At 31.1% G+C, this 14,541-nt stretch overlaps 2 protein-coding genes and 1 long non-coding RNA gene across 4 annotated transcripts; 2 read left to right on the plus strand and 1 right to left on the minus strand.

The window, feature by feature from the left end:
* The first annotated feature begins 3,610 nt into the window (after positions 1-3,610).
* LOC111424360 (SPRY domain-containing SOCS box protein SP555) lies at positions 3,611-9,722 on the plus strand. Its single transcript, XM_023057867.2, has 2 exons — positions 3,611-4,079; positions 4,384-9,722. The coding sequence occupies exon 2, from the start codon at positions 4,433-4,435 to the stop codon at positions 5,180-5,182; it is 750 nt and encodes a 249-aa protein (XP_022913635.1). The 5' UTR covers positions 3,611-4,079; positions 4,384-4,432; the 3' UTR covers positions 5,183-9,722.
* LOC111424369 (uncharacterized) lies at positions 9,706-12,378 on the minus strand. Of its 2 annotated transcripts, none has more exons than XM_023057875.2 (4): positions 12,289-12,378; positions 11,266-11,535; positions 9,977-11,210; positions 9,706-9,925 (listed from the first exon to the last, which is right to left on the minus strand). In XM_023057875.2, exons 2-4 carry the CDS (start codon positions 11,516-11,518, stop codon positions 9,787-9,789), a joined length of 1,626 nt encoding a protein of 541 aa, XP_022913643.2. In that variant the 5' UTR covers positions 11,519-11,535; positions 12,289-12,378; the 3' UTR covers positions 9,706-9,786. The 2 variants fall into 2 exon arrangements, with proteins under 2 accessions (XP_022913643.2, XP_022913642.2); XM_023057874.2 differs by lacking the exon at positions 12,289-12,378 and adding an exon at positions 11,714-11,922 and having other exon boundaries at positions 11,266-11,655.
* On the plus strand, positions 11,931-12,663 carry LOC139430254 (uncharacterized). The gene is made up of 2 exons (XR_011640718.1): positions 11,931-12,256; positions 12,314-12,663. It is a non-coding gene; the product is annotated as an uncharacterized lncRNA (long non-coding RNA).
* The last annotated feature ends 1,878 nt before the right edge of the window (positions 12,664-14,541 follow it).

The following is a 14,541-nucleotide window of genomic DNA, read 5'->3' on the forward strand; positions in this document are numbered from 1 at the left end:
TATTTGATAAAGATTAATAAAAGCGCGGGATTTTACTGGTTTTATATAGGCAACCTAATATACTCCTGCCTATATTTTAATCCCAAGGTCCGTTGAGTAAACATACTGTATAAGGTTATCCAACTTCATATAAATATATGAACGTACCCCCCCGCAAAGGCCTTGCTGCGACGTCATTGGAAGAATTGACATTTCTAGGTTATTATTTATACTGTGTATTTCACTTAAGAAGCAATATACAAAAATATAAAAACATAAAAAAAAAGATAAAATAAAATTAAAAAAATATTAAACTATAAAGCGAAATATTAACAGTTATAATTTTATTATTGTTAGGTTACCCAACTTGACTCGGTTACCATGGTGATTAAGATCCAAATATTGCAGGTGCTTGTCAAAATTGAAATTGAATTTAAGTTTTTTTAAGGAAAAAGTCTTATTTAATTGGTTTAAAAGGCTGTGTTTAATTCAAAATTGGTTTATGTAGGGTATTATAAACAAGGTAAGCGGATTAAATCAAAAAAAATTTTTAATTTATTTCTCTCAATTAGAATCGATTAATTAACTACAATGAACGAATTTGTTATGAATGCGAGATAATCGTAAAGAATTCGAATTGTTTTAAAATTAATAAAAATTAGGTTAGAATTGATAAAAAAATCAGAATAAAATTTTATTATTTTAAGGTTATCCAACTTGACTCGGTTACCATGGTGATTAAGATCCAAATATTGCAGTTGCTTGTCAAAATTGACGTTGAATTTAAGTTTTTTTTAATGAAAAACACATAATTAATTGGATTAAAGGTTGAATTTAATTCAAAATGGGTAAATGGATGAAATTATAAGCAAGGTAAGTGGATTAAATCAAAAAAAAAATATTTTTAGATCAATTAAAATGTACAAGAATTTAGGGTCAAATAACAATTAAAACTAGAAAGTTTTAGGTTTAGCCGGGCGTCTTATCGTTAGACAAGAACCGAAAAGTCTGAAGACGCACGGCTAAACTCGAATATTTCTAGGGCTAGTGTTAGTTCTAGTTGTACACTAGCACTATCACTAGAACTAACACAAGACCTAGAACTAGAAACAGTCGGGTTTAGGCGTGAAAAAAACTTTTAGTTGTCAATGTCAACTTTAATTTTATTATTATATTCGTAATATTCATAAAATAAGCTTTAAAGTAAGTCCAAACTTGACGCTTTTATCTCAAAAAACCAAAAAGTTCGAACTTTCAACTTTTAATTTTGACATATTTGTTAACTTAAAAAAAATCTTTTAAAATGAGTCCAAACTTGACATATTTAACTTTAATATTAATGTGAAAGAGAGGAAAAATGGTTACATAAACGCAAGAAGAGAATACAAAACAATAGAGTGCATGAAGAGATAAAAGCCGGCAACATGGAATGAGAGTATAGGAAGTTCTATAAAGGGCTGAACATGAAAAGAGACCCTTTTAGCCCATAAATGAAACAGATTAAGGACGCTGATGGAAAACTGATTACTGAGAAGATTGAGATAGTGAGAAGATGGTCACTTCAACACACTGCTGTGCTCTGACAGTGAGCAACAAGAATACGCGCAGCCAAATATCAACTCACTCACCCACCCTCAGTTGAAGAAGTGGAAGAATCGCCGAGATCTGGCGGTATGCCGTCAAGACTTCTTTAACACAGCGGCCAGAAGATTACATCACACTTCCACGAACTGCTGAGACAAATATGGCATGAACACAAGATGCCAGAAGAATGAAACACTGGAATTATATGACCCGGTACACCAGAAGGGAGATGTATACGATTACGCTAACTATAGAAGAATATAGAAGTTGGTCGGAAGTTTAAGGTCTTGTCGGTAATACTTAACAAACGACTGATATCCTACGTGGAAAACACATTGGGATCAAAAAGGATTCAGAAGGAATTGCTCGACAATTGATCACATTTCGTGTAAAGGACAGATACTTGAAAAGACATATGAAATTGATATTGACTGTCATTATATTTTCACATAGACACGGTTGATAGAGTAAAGTTATACTCGCAATGTGTAATCAGAGCCCAGACAACTGTCAATACCTTTCAACATGAGCAGAGGATTACCTTGCCTATCTGGGACTGTTTAACCTTGCCCTTGAAAAGTTGATACGTGAATCACAGGTGAACCTGAGTGAGACGATATAGTGATTATAGGAATCTCGCAGCAATATGTAAAGAAGGCATTCACCAAATTTATCCAAGCAGACAAATTGTAAACTATACAAAACATTAATACGATTGGTATTAATATATGCATGAGAAACTTGGGTGCTTGCCAAATGAGAGGAAGAGGCACTATGTTTGAAAGGATGCTACGCACTATCTTTGGCAGATAAGCGAAAACGGACTATGGAGAATACCATATAACTTCGAATTATATCAAGCATACAACGACATGGATGTAGTTCAATTTATCAAAATCAACCGCTTGAGATGGGTGGGTCATGTGATAAGAATAGAGGAAGATGAACCCACAAGAATAGCAATATTCTATTATGAAACTGAGATTCCTTGACGATGTAGATGAGGATCTAAAACTAATAGGAATAAGAGTATGGTGAAGAAGGGCGAGAAACAGGGAAGACTGGGAGGATATTTTGGGGCAGGCCAAGGCCTACCCAGGGCTGTAGAGCTAGAGAAGAATATCCTTAATATTAATATCCGGCATTGCATCATTGACCTTTCTAAATTAAAAGTAAAGGAAAAGAAGAAGACTATTTCGAGGTGTTGGTGGGCGTGGGCATATAATAGATTTTGGCAGACAAATAATCTGTATAAGAATGAGGAAATCGATAGGAAAGGTGTTTCAGAAACCTAATCTGAACTCTCGGTATTCTATTAACGTAAACATGATAGTGAAGATTCCAAACAGTGCTTCTGAAATATAAAATACTATTGATGAAGGTATTATACTTAGAAATTATAGGCACTGCGTTAGTAGGCATCCTATTAGCTCTAGCTACAACTTCATCAACGTGTTGATCAAGAAGTAATTTATTATCTAAAATGATACCTAAGTCTTTAATGGAGTCGACGCGATGCATAACACCAGACCTGTGCTCATAATTGAATTTAATGAATTGTTTTTTCTTAGTAAAGGTTATAGGTTATATTATATTATTATATTAGATTACTAATTGGAGAAAAAATTTTAAGTTCATCAGCATACATGAGATATCTGCAGTTAGGAAAAGATTTAGCTATATCTTCTATGTAGATTGTAAATAAAAGTGGTCCCAAATGACTGCCTTGAGGTATCTAGGGTAGTCATGATTACCTGAGTTCCGTTGGAGATATAAGAGGTAAACCACTTCAACAAGACACTAGCGACTAATATGAGTTCCAGCTTTAAGAGTATTAAATTGTGATCAACCTTATCGGAAGCTTTGCTGAAGTCGGTGTAAATTGCATTCACCTTGACGTTCTTATCAAGAGTTGAACAGATTGGTTTCAACAGAACGGCATGACGTAATTTGAAAAAATAGTCTATTATAAATAAGTTTTTCCAAAACTTTTTTGATTTATTTTTTTATAATAGGTAAGTATTAAAATAAAAATAATTATTTTGTATATTTGTTATTAATCTTATTAATTAAAAAAATTTCTTTTAAATAATCTAGATTTATAAGGAATTGAAGAAATACTGAATAGGGTGAATTCGCCTCGATTTAATTAAAAGGCCGTTGAACCCCGTCAGAACCACCCCCGTCAAATACAGACATGCACACACACATCCATACATTGTAAGTATACGCAACCTCTGCCCAAACAGATTCCACCCTCTTCATGGCTCACGGGGGTTGGTAAGTCACCCGGGTATAGTTATGCAGGGGTTGCGAGAACGGTGGCGCTGTAAGGGGGGGTTCGTAGCAGCAGGAATCTCCCTGGACTTGCGCTTACGTGTCGTGCCCGACGAAAACTATTCGCGAGTTTCAGTACGTTTTTTTATCTCATGATAACCACATCATCGTTCACTCAAAAAATTATATAAAATGAAGAATGAACATTTTAGCAGGTACAAACAAATTCTTGAAATGAGGTGAGTTAAATGTATTATTTTTTTTCGTGTTGAGTTGGGTTGGTTAAAAAAATAAAAAGGGGGTGGCGATTTTGCCCGAAACTGCCACCATTTTGGTGTAGTAAATATCAGTTATGATTAAAATTAATTTATATCTTTTGATTAATCATCTGTATCTAAAACAACAAAAAGTATTTAACATATTTTTTTTGTTTAACATTCTTATCTTTTGTACGGTTGAGATAACCCGAAAAAAGGAGATAATAAACTAGTTATTATTGATCGTAATGACTCAGTTATCTTATTAATTAAATTTTGATTTTAGTTCTAAAAATGTTAAACAACAAAAAGATCCTTAACCCAATTAACTTAAAATGGAAGAAAACGAAACAACACTCCCTTTACAAAATGGATGTGATGACCAATGGATTTGGAACCGTTGGGAACGAAGTCCGGATGTAAAATTTTTTGGTCGAACTTATCGCACGGCTCATTTCCACATAAATTGGAGCGCAGGAACAGCAGGGGTACGCGGCACAAGAATATTAAACAACGGCAGATATTTTTGGGAATTAAGAATAACTCAAAGAATTTTCGGTACAAGCATGATGTTTGGGATTGGAACGAAAAAATCAAAACTCCACGCGAATTCTTTTACGAACCTCTTCGGACAAGACGATCAAAGTTGGGCTTTATCCCACAAAGGGCTCCTTTGGCATTCAGGAAAAACTTATTCTTATACAAAACCGTTTCAAGAAAATCAATCAACGCGGATCGGAATTTTATTTGATGGCATCGCGGGTACTTTAACTTATTATAAAGACGGTGAGTGTCTCGGCGTTGCTTTTAGCGGATTAAATGAAATTAAAGAACCTTTATATCCGGTTATTTGTTCGTCGGCGGCAAGAACCGCCATGACTTTGTCATCAATGAAACGAGAATTCGTAAACTTGCAGGATCGTTGTAGGGCGGTTATTGTTAAAAAATTACGATGTAGAAGTTCCATTGATAAACTTATGGTTCCGGCGGGTGTTAAATGTTATTTGGCGGAGGCTATTGTGGATGAGATTCAACCGTTTAAACCTATGTACAGAAATATTTGTAATAGTATTGGATCACTTTAACACGTTCGCTATCACTATGCAAAAGAGTAACTCTCACAGACCAATGATATATTTTTGAATAATATTACACAAAATTAATTCTATTATGAAATTTTTTTTTACTATGGCTCATATGTGGGATGTAGGTCTATTTCAGAATATATAAAATAAAGTTATACATTATGATACGCAGAAAAATATTTTATGCAGGATGTCAATGGATTATTTTTTTTATTTGTACACTAGTCATAAATATACCATATTCTCTTCTCTAAGATGCAAAGAACACACTGGTAATACTCAAACTTGCTAGAAAAGAATGAAAATTGAGTGGTTAGGCTCCAGGCTTCTACAATAAATCAGGAATTGCACTGTTGTGACTTTATAACGAAATGAAAAATTACATGGGGCATATTTGAGATATAAAAAATAGTCTGGAATCACACTAAATATATTACAGGTTCTAGACTTTGTGAATTACACTGTCAAGATTGCAGATTAAACAAAAAATTATAGAATTACACTGGTGGGACTACAGATACCAAGGAAAAGTGTGGAATTATAAGGAGCAATCTTCACGGTGGAAAAATCTATGGCCAAACTCCAGATTTGAAGGAAAAGTCTGGAATCACATAACCCACTCTTTAAGTTGCAAGAAAAACTTGCAAAAAATTACATTGCATCACTTTCAAACACAAGTAGAAGTCTTGAATCAGATTACATAGGTTACATATTTTTTGTTTCTACCTTTTGTTGATTCACTATTAGTGCAGTAATAATTTCATTTCTAAATAGTAGGTAGGGTGGTATGTTTTGCCATGGATGATTTTATTTCTAAACATAATATTTCAAAATTTATCAGTTATTAATCAAATTTCTTGGTTTAACTCTATTCTGCAATATTTTGATTGACAAAATTTGCAAAATACTTCATTTTGTGGGGAACTTTTTTATCATTAGAGGCCACTTTTCAATTAGCCAGTAATAATGGAAGCCGGATAAGTTGATACATCTATAAATGTGAAAAAAAGAACAAACAAAAAAGGAATACGCCAGTAATAGTTGAACCAATTGGAACCACGATCATGACCTGATTGAGGAATAAAAGATTAATTGAACACCACTAGAAATGCTCAGTGGGTAGATTGAATAGCTCACTGAGTATCATGCCGGTCCTAAGCTTTTAATATATTCTTATATTAAAGAATCCGGAACAGCTACATATTCATCAAATATTTTATTTTCACATGTCTGCTTGTTCAACATTTTTGCTTACCCTGGAAAATGTTTTGCAGATATATCCGAATGCAAAAGCAATGTTTTAAAAAATGTTAATTTTGCAGGTAAATATTTAAATTGTTTTGCTTTCGCATGATATCAGACAAAAATGCAAAGTTTCAGCAAATTGCTTCTTGTGATAGATAACATAGTTTTCCTTATTCTTGATAAAAGTTTAAAATTTGTCGTCACAATCAACACTGTACGTTTCCTCGTCTAGAGTTTGCATCTGCCAAAATTTACGATGCAATACATTTACGCGAATATAGTTAACAATGGCAGTAGCTCTATGCAGAAATGATGAATTTTGCGGAAAGTTTTTGCTAATGCAAAATGATGTTAATTTTGTAAAGTTTGGGTTATCATTTTATAATAAGGCAATGAAGCTTCCTTTTTTATCTCTCATGGAAGATAATCGGTGCAGACACTGACTAAATTATTCGCATTTAATTGTTCTTCCAGGTAGTGCAAGAAGTTCTTCGTAACACAGAAAATCTTTCGTTTCAACGCGAATGAAATATACAGGGTGTGTCAAATGTCTGGAATATAGCCAACAATTTTGCCATTTGTAGTTTTAAAGAAAAATGTTTCAAATACAAGTTTCTTTATTAATCATGGCGCATTTTTTGGCGATATTTGCTTGTTTGCATTGTTTTTTGTTTCGTTGCTATGGCAACCAACATTGTTATTTTAAATGGGATGTTTTTTTTGCATAGTTTGATAGAGGATAAATCCCTCTATGCGATGAACATATCAAATCATATGGTTTTATAAGAAAAAAACCGAGAAAGAATGCGTTTTCTGAAGATATTATCAGCAAATTACAATCAAAGTAGGCGCCGAAATAACGCCGTTGACAGCTTTAAATGTCAAAAAAATGATTGTGTATCCGGGTAAATATTATTGAACAGTGTACAAACTTCACTTCGAGTGCGTTTTCTATCACCGTACCCATACATCATTAATACTTGGTTTCTTTGTTCGCTTAATTGCGCCATATTTGTTTAAACTGTCAATTTTTTGACATTTAAAGCTGTCAACGGTGTTATTTCGGCGCCTGCTTTGATTGTAATTTGCTATTTAATATTTTTAGAGAACGCATTTTTTCCAGTATCAAAATATGCAAAAAAAAAACATATGCATCCCATTTAAAATAACAATGTTGGTTGCCATAGCAACGAAACAAAAAACAATCTAAACAAGCAAATATCGCCGTAAAATGCGCCACAATTAATAGAGAATTTTTTATTTGAAACATTTTCCTTTAAAACCATAAATGGCGAAATTATCGACTATATTCCAGACATTTTACCCACCCTGTATAACTTGAGACAGTAACAAGCCTGCAAAAATGTTACAGAAAATGGTAGTAGTGTTGTTGTTATGATTTTGCATTAAGAGATGCTGTAACATTTGAAACATTTTTTTTTAAAACCACAAATGGCGAAGTTATCGACTATATTCCAGACATTTTACCCACCCTGTATAACTTGAGACAGTAACAAGCCTGCAAAAATGTTACAGAAAATGGTAGTAGTGTTGTTGTTATCATTTTGCATTAAGAGATGCTGTAACATTTGAAACATTTCTTTTTAAAACCACAAATGGCGAAGTTATTGACTATATTCCAGACATTTTACACACCCTGTGTATCTTGAGACAGTAACAAGCCTGCAAAAATGTTACAGAAAATGATAGTAGTGTTATTGTTTTGCATTAAGAGATGCTGTAACATTTGAAACATTTTTCTTTAAAACCACAAATAGCGAAGTTATTGACTATATTCCAGACATTTTACACACCCTGTATAGTTTGAGACAGTAATAAGCCTGCAAAAATGTTACAGAAAATGGTAGTAGTGTTATCGTTTTGCATTAAGAGATGGTGTAACATTTGAAATATTTGATATAATCAGTATTCATTGAATTTGTGCTGTAATGTTACTAATTTTATGCATACGATTTGATAGGTCATCATTTTTATTGTAGAAACATATGCATCGAAGTCTGTACATTACCCATTCTAATGTACAATGAGTATACCGACATCATCGTCTCAAATATGAGCCGTTGGTTTGTTAGAGATAACTATATGGCTCAAATATGAGGTTGGTAGCGAACGTGTTGATAAAAAAAGTTGGGGTAAATTTTTTAATAATAGAATTAAATGTGAAATAAATCGTTGTTTTCTTGGATAGGTACATTGGTCCAGTTTTGATGATTTGTGGATCTATTAGATAGCAGGGTGGTATTTCTTATATCAATTATTTCACATCTCTATTTAAATCAGTTCTCAATGTCAAAACAAAATTCCTTTAAAATGGAAAAACTCATTGACAGCACTCATAAAGTACACTATATAATAACAAGTTTTGACAGCTAATAATTGCTAAATAAAACTATTCTTACTTTTCATTAATAGATGTACCGAACAAATTCAATTTTATTTTATAAATTTGACAACAAAAATACACCCTGTTATTTAGATACTCACAAAATTATCACACAATGAGTCTATAAACTTAAGTATCTATCTAAATAATAGTAAAATTAAACATAAAATTGTTAGTTATTAAGAAAGAAAAGCCGTGAATTCAAATCACATGCCATATTACAATTTAGAATTAAAATTTGTATAGAAAATTTATTTAATAACACATTAATGTGTTTCTAGTCAAAATGTATTCTAGTCGTTTTTAACAACGGTAAATAGTTACCATTAAAAGACTGTAAATAGAACAAATATTTTAATATAGTAAAACCTCGATTTAACGGATTAATACGACAAAGGAAGTGTATGTTATAGTCAAAAGTCCATTTTATGAAACCCGAAACTTTCTAGGTCTAGTGTTAGTTTTAGTTCAATGAAAAGTATACTAGCGTCCTTGATTTATACATCATATAGACAACTCGGGGAATACCCCGAGTTTGTCTGAGAACATGGAATAGAGCAACTTGGGGAATACCCCGATTTGGATTCTATCAAGGAGCGATAACTTTTATATTTAAATATATTGATGTATTAAATAGATAATAATTATATCAAGGTTTTATTATATTAAATAATTATCGAGAAATTGTATATTAATTTAAAAAAATTTAGTTTAATTTATTATTAATGCACATACATCTCAATTATAAGAAAAAAATTTGGCCAATATGTGCAATACGAACTGTAAATATTAAAAAATAATTTATAACATAGAAAATATTGAAATGAAGCCTAAGTAAATGTATAGATTAATTAAAAGGAAATAAAACAATAAATTATTTTTATAAACATATTTAAAATTTTCTTTAGATTAGTAGCAAAATACAAAATAATTTTAATCAATATTTAATTTATAATCAAGACTCTAAATCTTTGGCAGGATCGAATTTTAACATTTCCGGATTTTTATCAACTCCCAATTCAACTTTAGCTTTTCTAGCACCTTCCTTAACATTTTCTAAATGAAGAAGATTATCGTCGGTGAATAAAGCGCACCTAAAACAAACAAAATTAACACAAAAACACCAAATAAACATCTAAATTTACTTATTGTCGCCGAAATGATCATAATTATTAATAGCAACATTACACAGATAACACATTTTAGCTCCACAACTACATTGAATCTTATTACACCCAGAACTTTTAATATATTGTTTACCACATTGATAACATTTTCTAACAAGTGCTTCAGTCATCTTATTTTCAATAAAAGTTCTTATTTGAACATCCTTATCATATTCAATTTCATTGCACCGTAATGGAATATGAGATTCATGTTTACATTCTCTACATGAATCTTGCTTGCATGCAGTACAAGAAAAAATTTTATCATCAGGGTTTGGAATATAAGCAAATTTATAACAGAGGCAACAAAATTCAAGGCCATCAATTTTAGCTTTTTCAATTTCGTGAAGTTGTTTTTTCTGCCAAAAACGTTCGAACGTTTTTCGATCCAAAACCATTTGTAAAGTGGTCAAACTATAATCGCCACCGCAATTCATCAAACACCCCATTTCTAATTTTTCTTCATTAATTGCAAGTTGAATTGCTTGTCGAATACAATCGCGACAAAAAATGCATTCATTACTACAAATATAACATTCCTCAGGGACTAATTCATCGAAATAACAGATCGAACACGTTTGTAATAACCCTAATTTTCGCGATTTTTCGATATTTTCTTTTTGTACTTTGATTACGCGACGTATTTCTTTCGCATTTTTAACGAAAGCGATTTCTTTAAGGAGAAGTATATTTGTTTTTAAATCGTCGTCTTGAGGTATAATCAATCTGGCTTCTTTAAAAGCAGGTGGTACTTTCCATAATTGATTTGCAGTTTTTACAACATCATAATTATAACTTGTAAAGATCCTTTTTATATCGCGTTTACGTTGTTTTGAAAAGTGATTGTAAAGAAATGTTAGTGCAAACTCTTTTTCTTGATTTAAAATGTCTTCAGCTTTGTTTTCTTTGTCTGTTTCGTTAATTAACAAAGAGTGGTTTCTATTTTGGGCTTCAAAATATGTAAAAGGATCTGGAAATTCTTTCAAGAACTCATAAAGATGGAAATTTGATGTGTAATGTTGGCGTTCTGATTTTTCTTCTTTTCTTTTTAAGTATTCTTCTACTGTAGGATAATTTTTATTGTCAAGGGCGTTATCAATGAAATTTTGTAAATCTTCTTCGCAGTGTAATTCTTTTGATTTTTCTTCTAAATAGGAGGGGTCAGCATTTGGCAAAACATCAGTTAATTTTTGAAATGTAAACACATCTTGTTCTATATTAAAACAATTTTTTAGCTTGTTTAAATTCATTTTTGAGTAGGTACTTACTTTTTTTTGAACTACTTGCTAAATCCCAGTTAATTCCAGTAGCCTCATCCAAAAGTTCATCTGGTTCACTATTCTTTGTCAGTATAATATCTTCTTTGTCTGGATTTCCAGTAAAGGAAAGCAAATTGATCATAGTTTCTAACATTTCATCATCAGCACCACCACCATTTTCTTCAACAATCCTTATAATATTATCTATAGTTTCTGCAGATTTATTAGAGAATATTTCACAGAGTATCTCACGGTAAGCCATCTTAGCTTGAATCTGTACTAAATGCAACTGATTGGTATGGTTATAATAAAGAAGTGGGGACTTCCCACAATGAACATAAACAAACAGATAACGTTAAATTTCAATGATAAAGATTTTTAGAATGAACTATGTAATAACTACAAAATAAAAACAGTTCAAAAATTAAGGTATTTCCTTTTATAATTGTGTAATTACCAATGATAACCTTATCACATGTATGTATATTCTAAGTAATCAGAGTTCAGTAATTAATCTTAATAAAATATATTTATAAATCAGATGTTAATAAAAAGTACATAAATGTCGAAACGATTGATTAAAAATATATAAATCGGTACTTATATATTTTTAAACTAAAAATCATTGTAGATTTTGTTCCATAACCTCAAACTTCGATGACACGTAAGTAACCAAAAAAAAGAGTCAAAAAAACCTCTAAAATTAAATCTAATTTAATTATTGCTTAATTAAAAAAGGTTATTAATTAAGTACAAATTAAAGTTGTAATTATTACTAAATATTTAAAAAAAAAATCAATAAATTTACATTATGTATCCTATCGCCATCTATCCTTAAAAATTAAAATTAATTTTAACAGAAACGTCAAAATAAACAAACATAACCTCAATTTTCACTTGTGTGATTTTTTAAGCTTTTATTCACTTTTCCTAGCTTTAGACGGTATTGGACGGTATAGAATAAGATACTTTTACTTATTACGAATAAGATACATTAAGAGTTCCATAAAATGAGATTTACTTATAACTTACTTTGCTAATTTATGTTGATTTTTAGATGAATGTTGATGGAAAGAGAAGCAACTAATAGTGGATGGTTTAATTATTGCGATTTACTTATTTAAAATACAAAGATTATTATTTCGTCAAAATATAACTTGTCAAAGATTAAATATAAGTTTTGTACTCTCCAAACAAAGGATAATGATAAGATAATGTTGTGCTCTTATCCAGCACAATATGGGTTCATGATGTCCGTAATTAAGACACACAAAATGTCTTATTGGTTTTTTATTAAAGAAGAATTTAATTATTTTAAATTTTGTTCAAATGAAGATTTAAAAAACACTTAACTTTTGATGAAAATTAATGGAGTAACTATGATTAAAACGAAAAAATGTTCAAGAATGTCCCAGAATCTAGTATTTATGCCCTTGGACCACCTACCTTTTTTTTATCCCTTCTTTAATAGACCTATAGTCATGTACAGTATGCTCAAAGTCACCTCTACACAGTTTAAGACTGGAATTTTAACATATTTATAATCAAACAAAGAACTGAAAAGAAATACCTAGAAAGAATAATATATTTATTATCAAACAAAGAACTAAAAAGAAATACCTAGAAAGAGATACTTATTGCTATGAGAAAATAATACATTATTATTGCTTTAAGAATAAGATTTAGTTGTAGCTAATGTTGCTGTTGTATATAAATTTGTGTTTATATAAAGTTAGTATGGTTAATGATTTAAAAGTAGTAATTCAAGTTACTCATAGCAGATATCTACAGGATGATTCTCAACCTATACACATAAACTTGGGGATTTACTCTTTGAGACAAATAAATATCATAAATATCCGATATATGTGGCGACATCTAGATAAGTTGCTTTCTGGAAGTTTCCTGTTGATTTTTATTTTTGGGGTCACTTAAAAAGCATAGTGTACGTCACCCAAGTTAATACTGAGCAAGGGGTGCAAAATCAGATACAATCAAATACTTTGGTTTAGGCAGCATTATCATATCATCTCCAAAGAGTAGAGTCTTTGCTTCCAAAAATCATCTTACACAGCAACACCAAAATATCTCATCTGTTTAGAACTGATATCAACATACTTATTTCATCTTCTGCAAGAAAATGTTTATATACATTTGAGTATGTCGTTTACTCACGTCTTTCTGATTGCTAGAGTTGCCTACACAAATAACGCATGGCGAAATTTAGTAACGAGATGAAGAATAACATGTATGGACCACACAATGTTGAGGAAAATGTTGAGAGCATCAAAAAGATTCAGATAGAACTCCGGGGAAAAACGTTAGGCAGCCTTCCTCTGTTTTGTTGATCTAACCAAAACGTTCAGCAAAGTAAAGATAAAAGAAGAAGAACAGGACAAACATTACAAAGTATGTAGTGTAAAGTATGGTTACTATGGATGATTACAAAATCAAGATTGAATACTATGCAGATGAAGAGGACGACTCTTGGTTGATATTGAGGATAGCATACAGTGTTTAACACAGGCATTTAACATTGCAGCTGATGAAGTTAATTCTGAGTAAGGATTGCGAAATCAGATACAAACTGTATTAGAAATTCTTTATGGCTTATAACAAATTCGAATTTAACAAAACTTACATTTCATGCAATTTTGTTATTCTTGTTACAATTATATATACAGTGTCACTTGGGTTGCTGACTGTTATTTTCAAAATGAACCTAAATGTTTAGTTTGGTTGCTGAGAGTTTATATTTAATGTAAATTTTTATGCTACCATTATTGGTTGCGGTCTTGGGAAAGCCAAATTAAATTTGGTTTGGCATTGTTATAATTTTTTACCGTTTTTGTTTTTCTAAGAAATTCTTACAAAACAAAAGTTAATTTAACTTTTGGAACAATGTGAGCTGTTAAAATAGTTATGTAACATAAAATACGTATTTATTTTTATTAAAATTACGTTGTCATTTTGATCACGGAAACAACGTTACATATAACGTAATTAAAATATAAATTTATTTTTTCCCGTGGCGTTTGTTTCAAGATAAGCAATTTTCCATTGCTTAAAAAACATATTCAATAACGCTACTGATTGTTTCTATGTTTATCTATGTTGTAGATTTCTACAGAGTAGAATAGGCAAAAAATTCAGGACAGTGAAAAGTGTTTGTTGAGTAACAACCTACAATTCTGGAGGCTCAACCGCGATGTTACAGATTAAAGTGCGATTCAAAGAAAAAAAGTTAGATTCAAGATTAGAAGATAAGTATCAAAAATGGTTGCA

The sequence above is a fragment of the Onthophagus taurus genome, chromosome 6, assembly GCF_036711975.1.
Source record: "Onthophagus taurus isolate NC chromosome 6, IU_Otau_3.0, whole genome shotgun sequence".
Taxonomy (NCBI): Eukaryota; Metazoa; Arthropoda; class Insecta; order Coleoptera; family Scarabaeidae; genus Onthophagus; species Onthophagus taurus.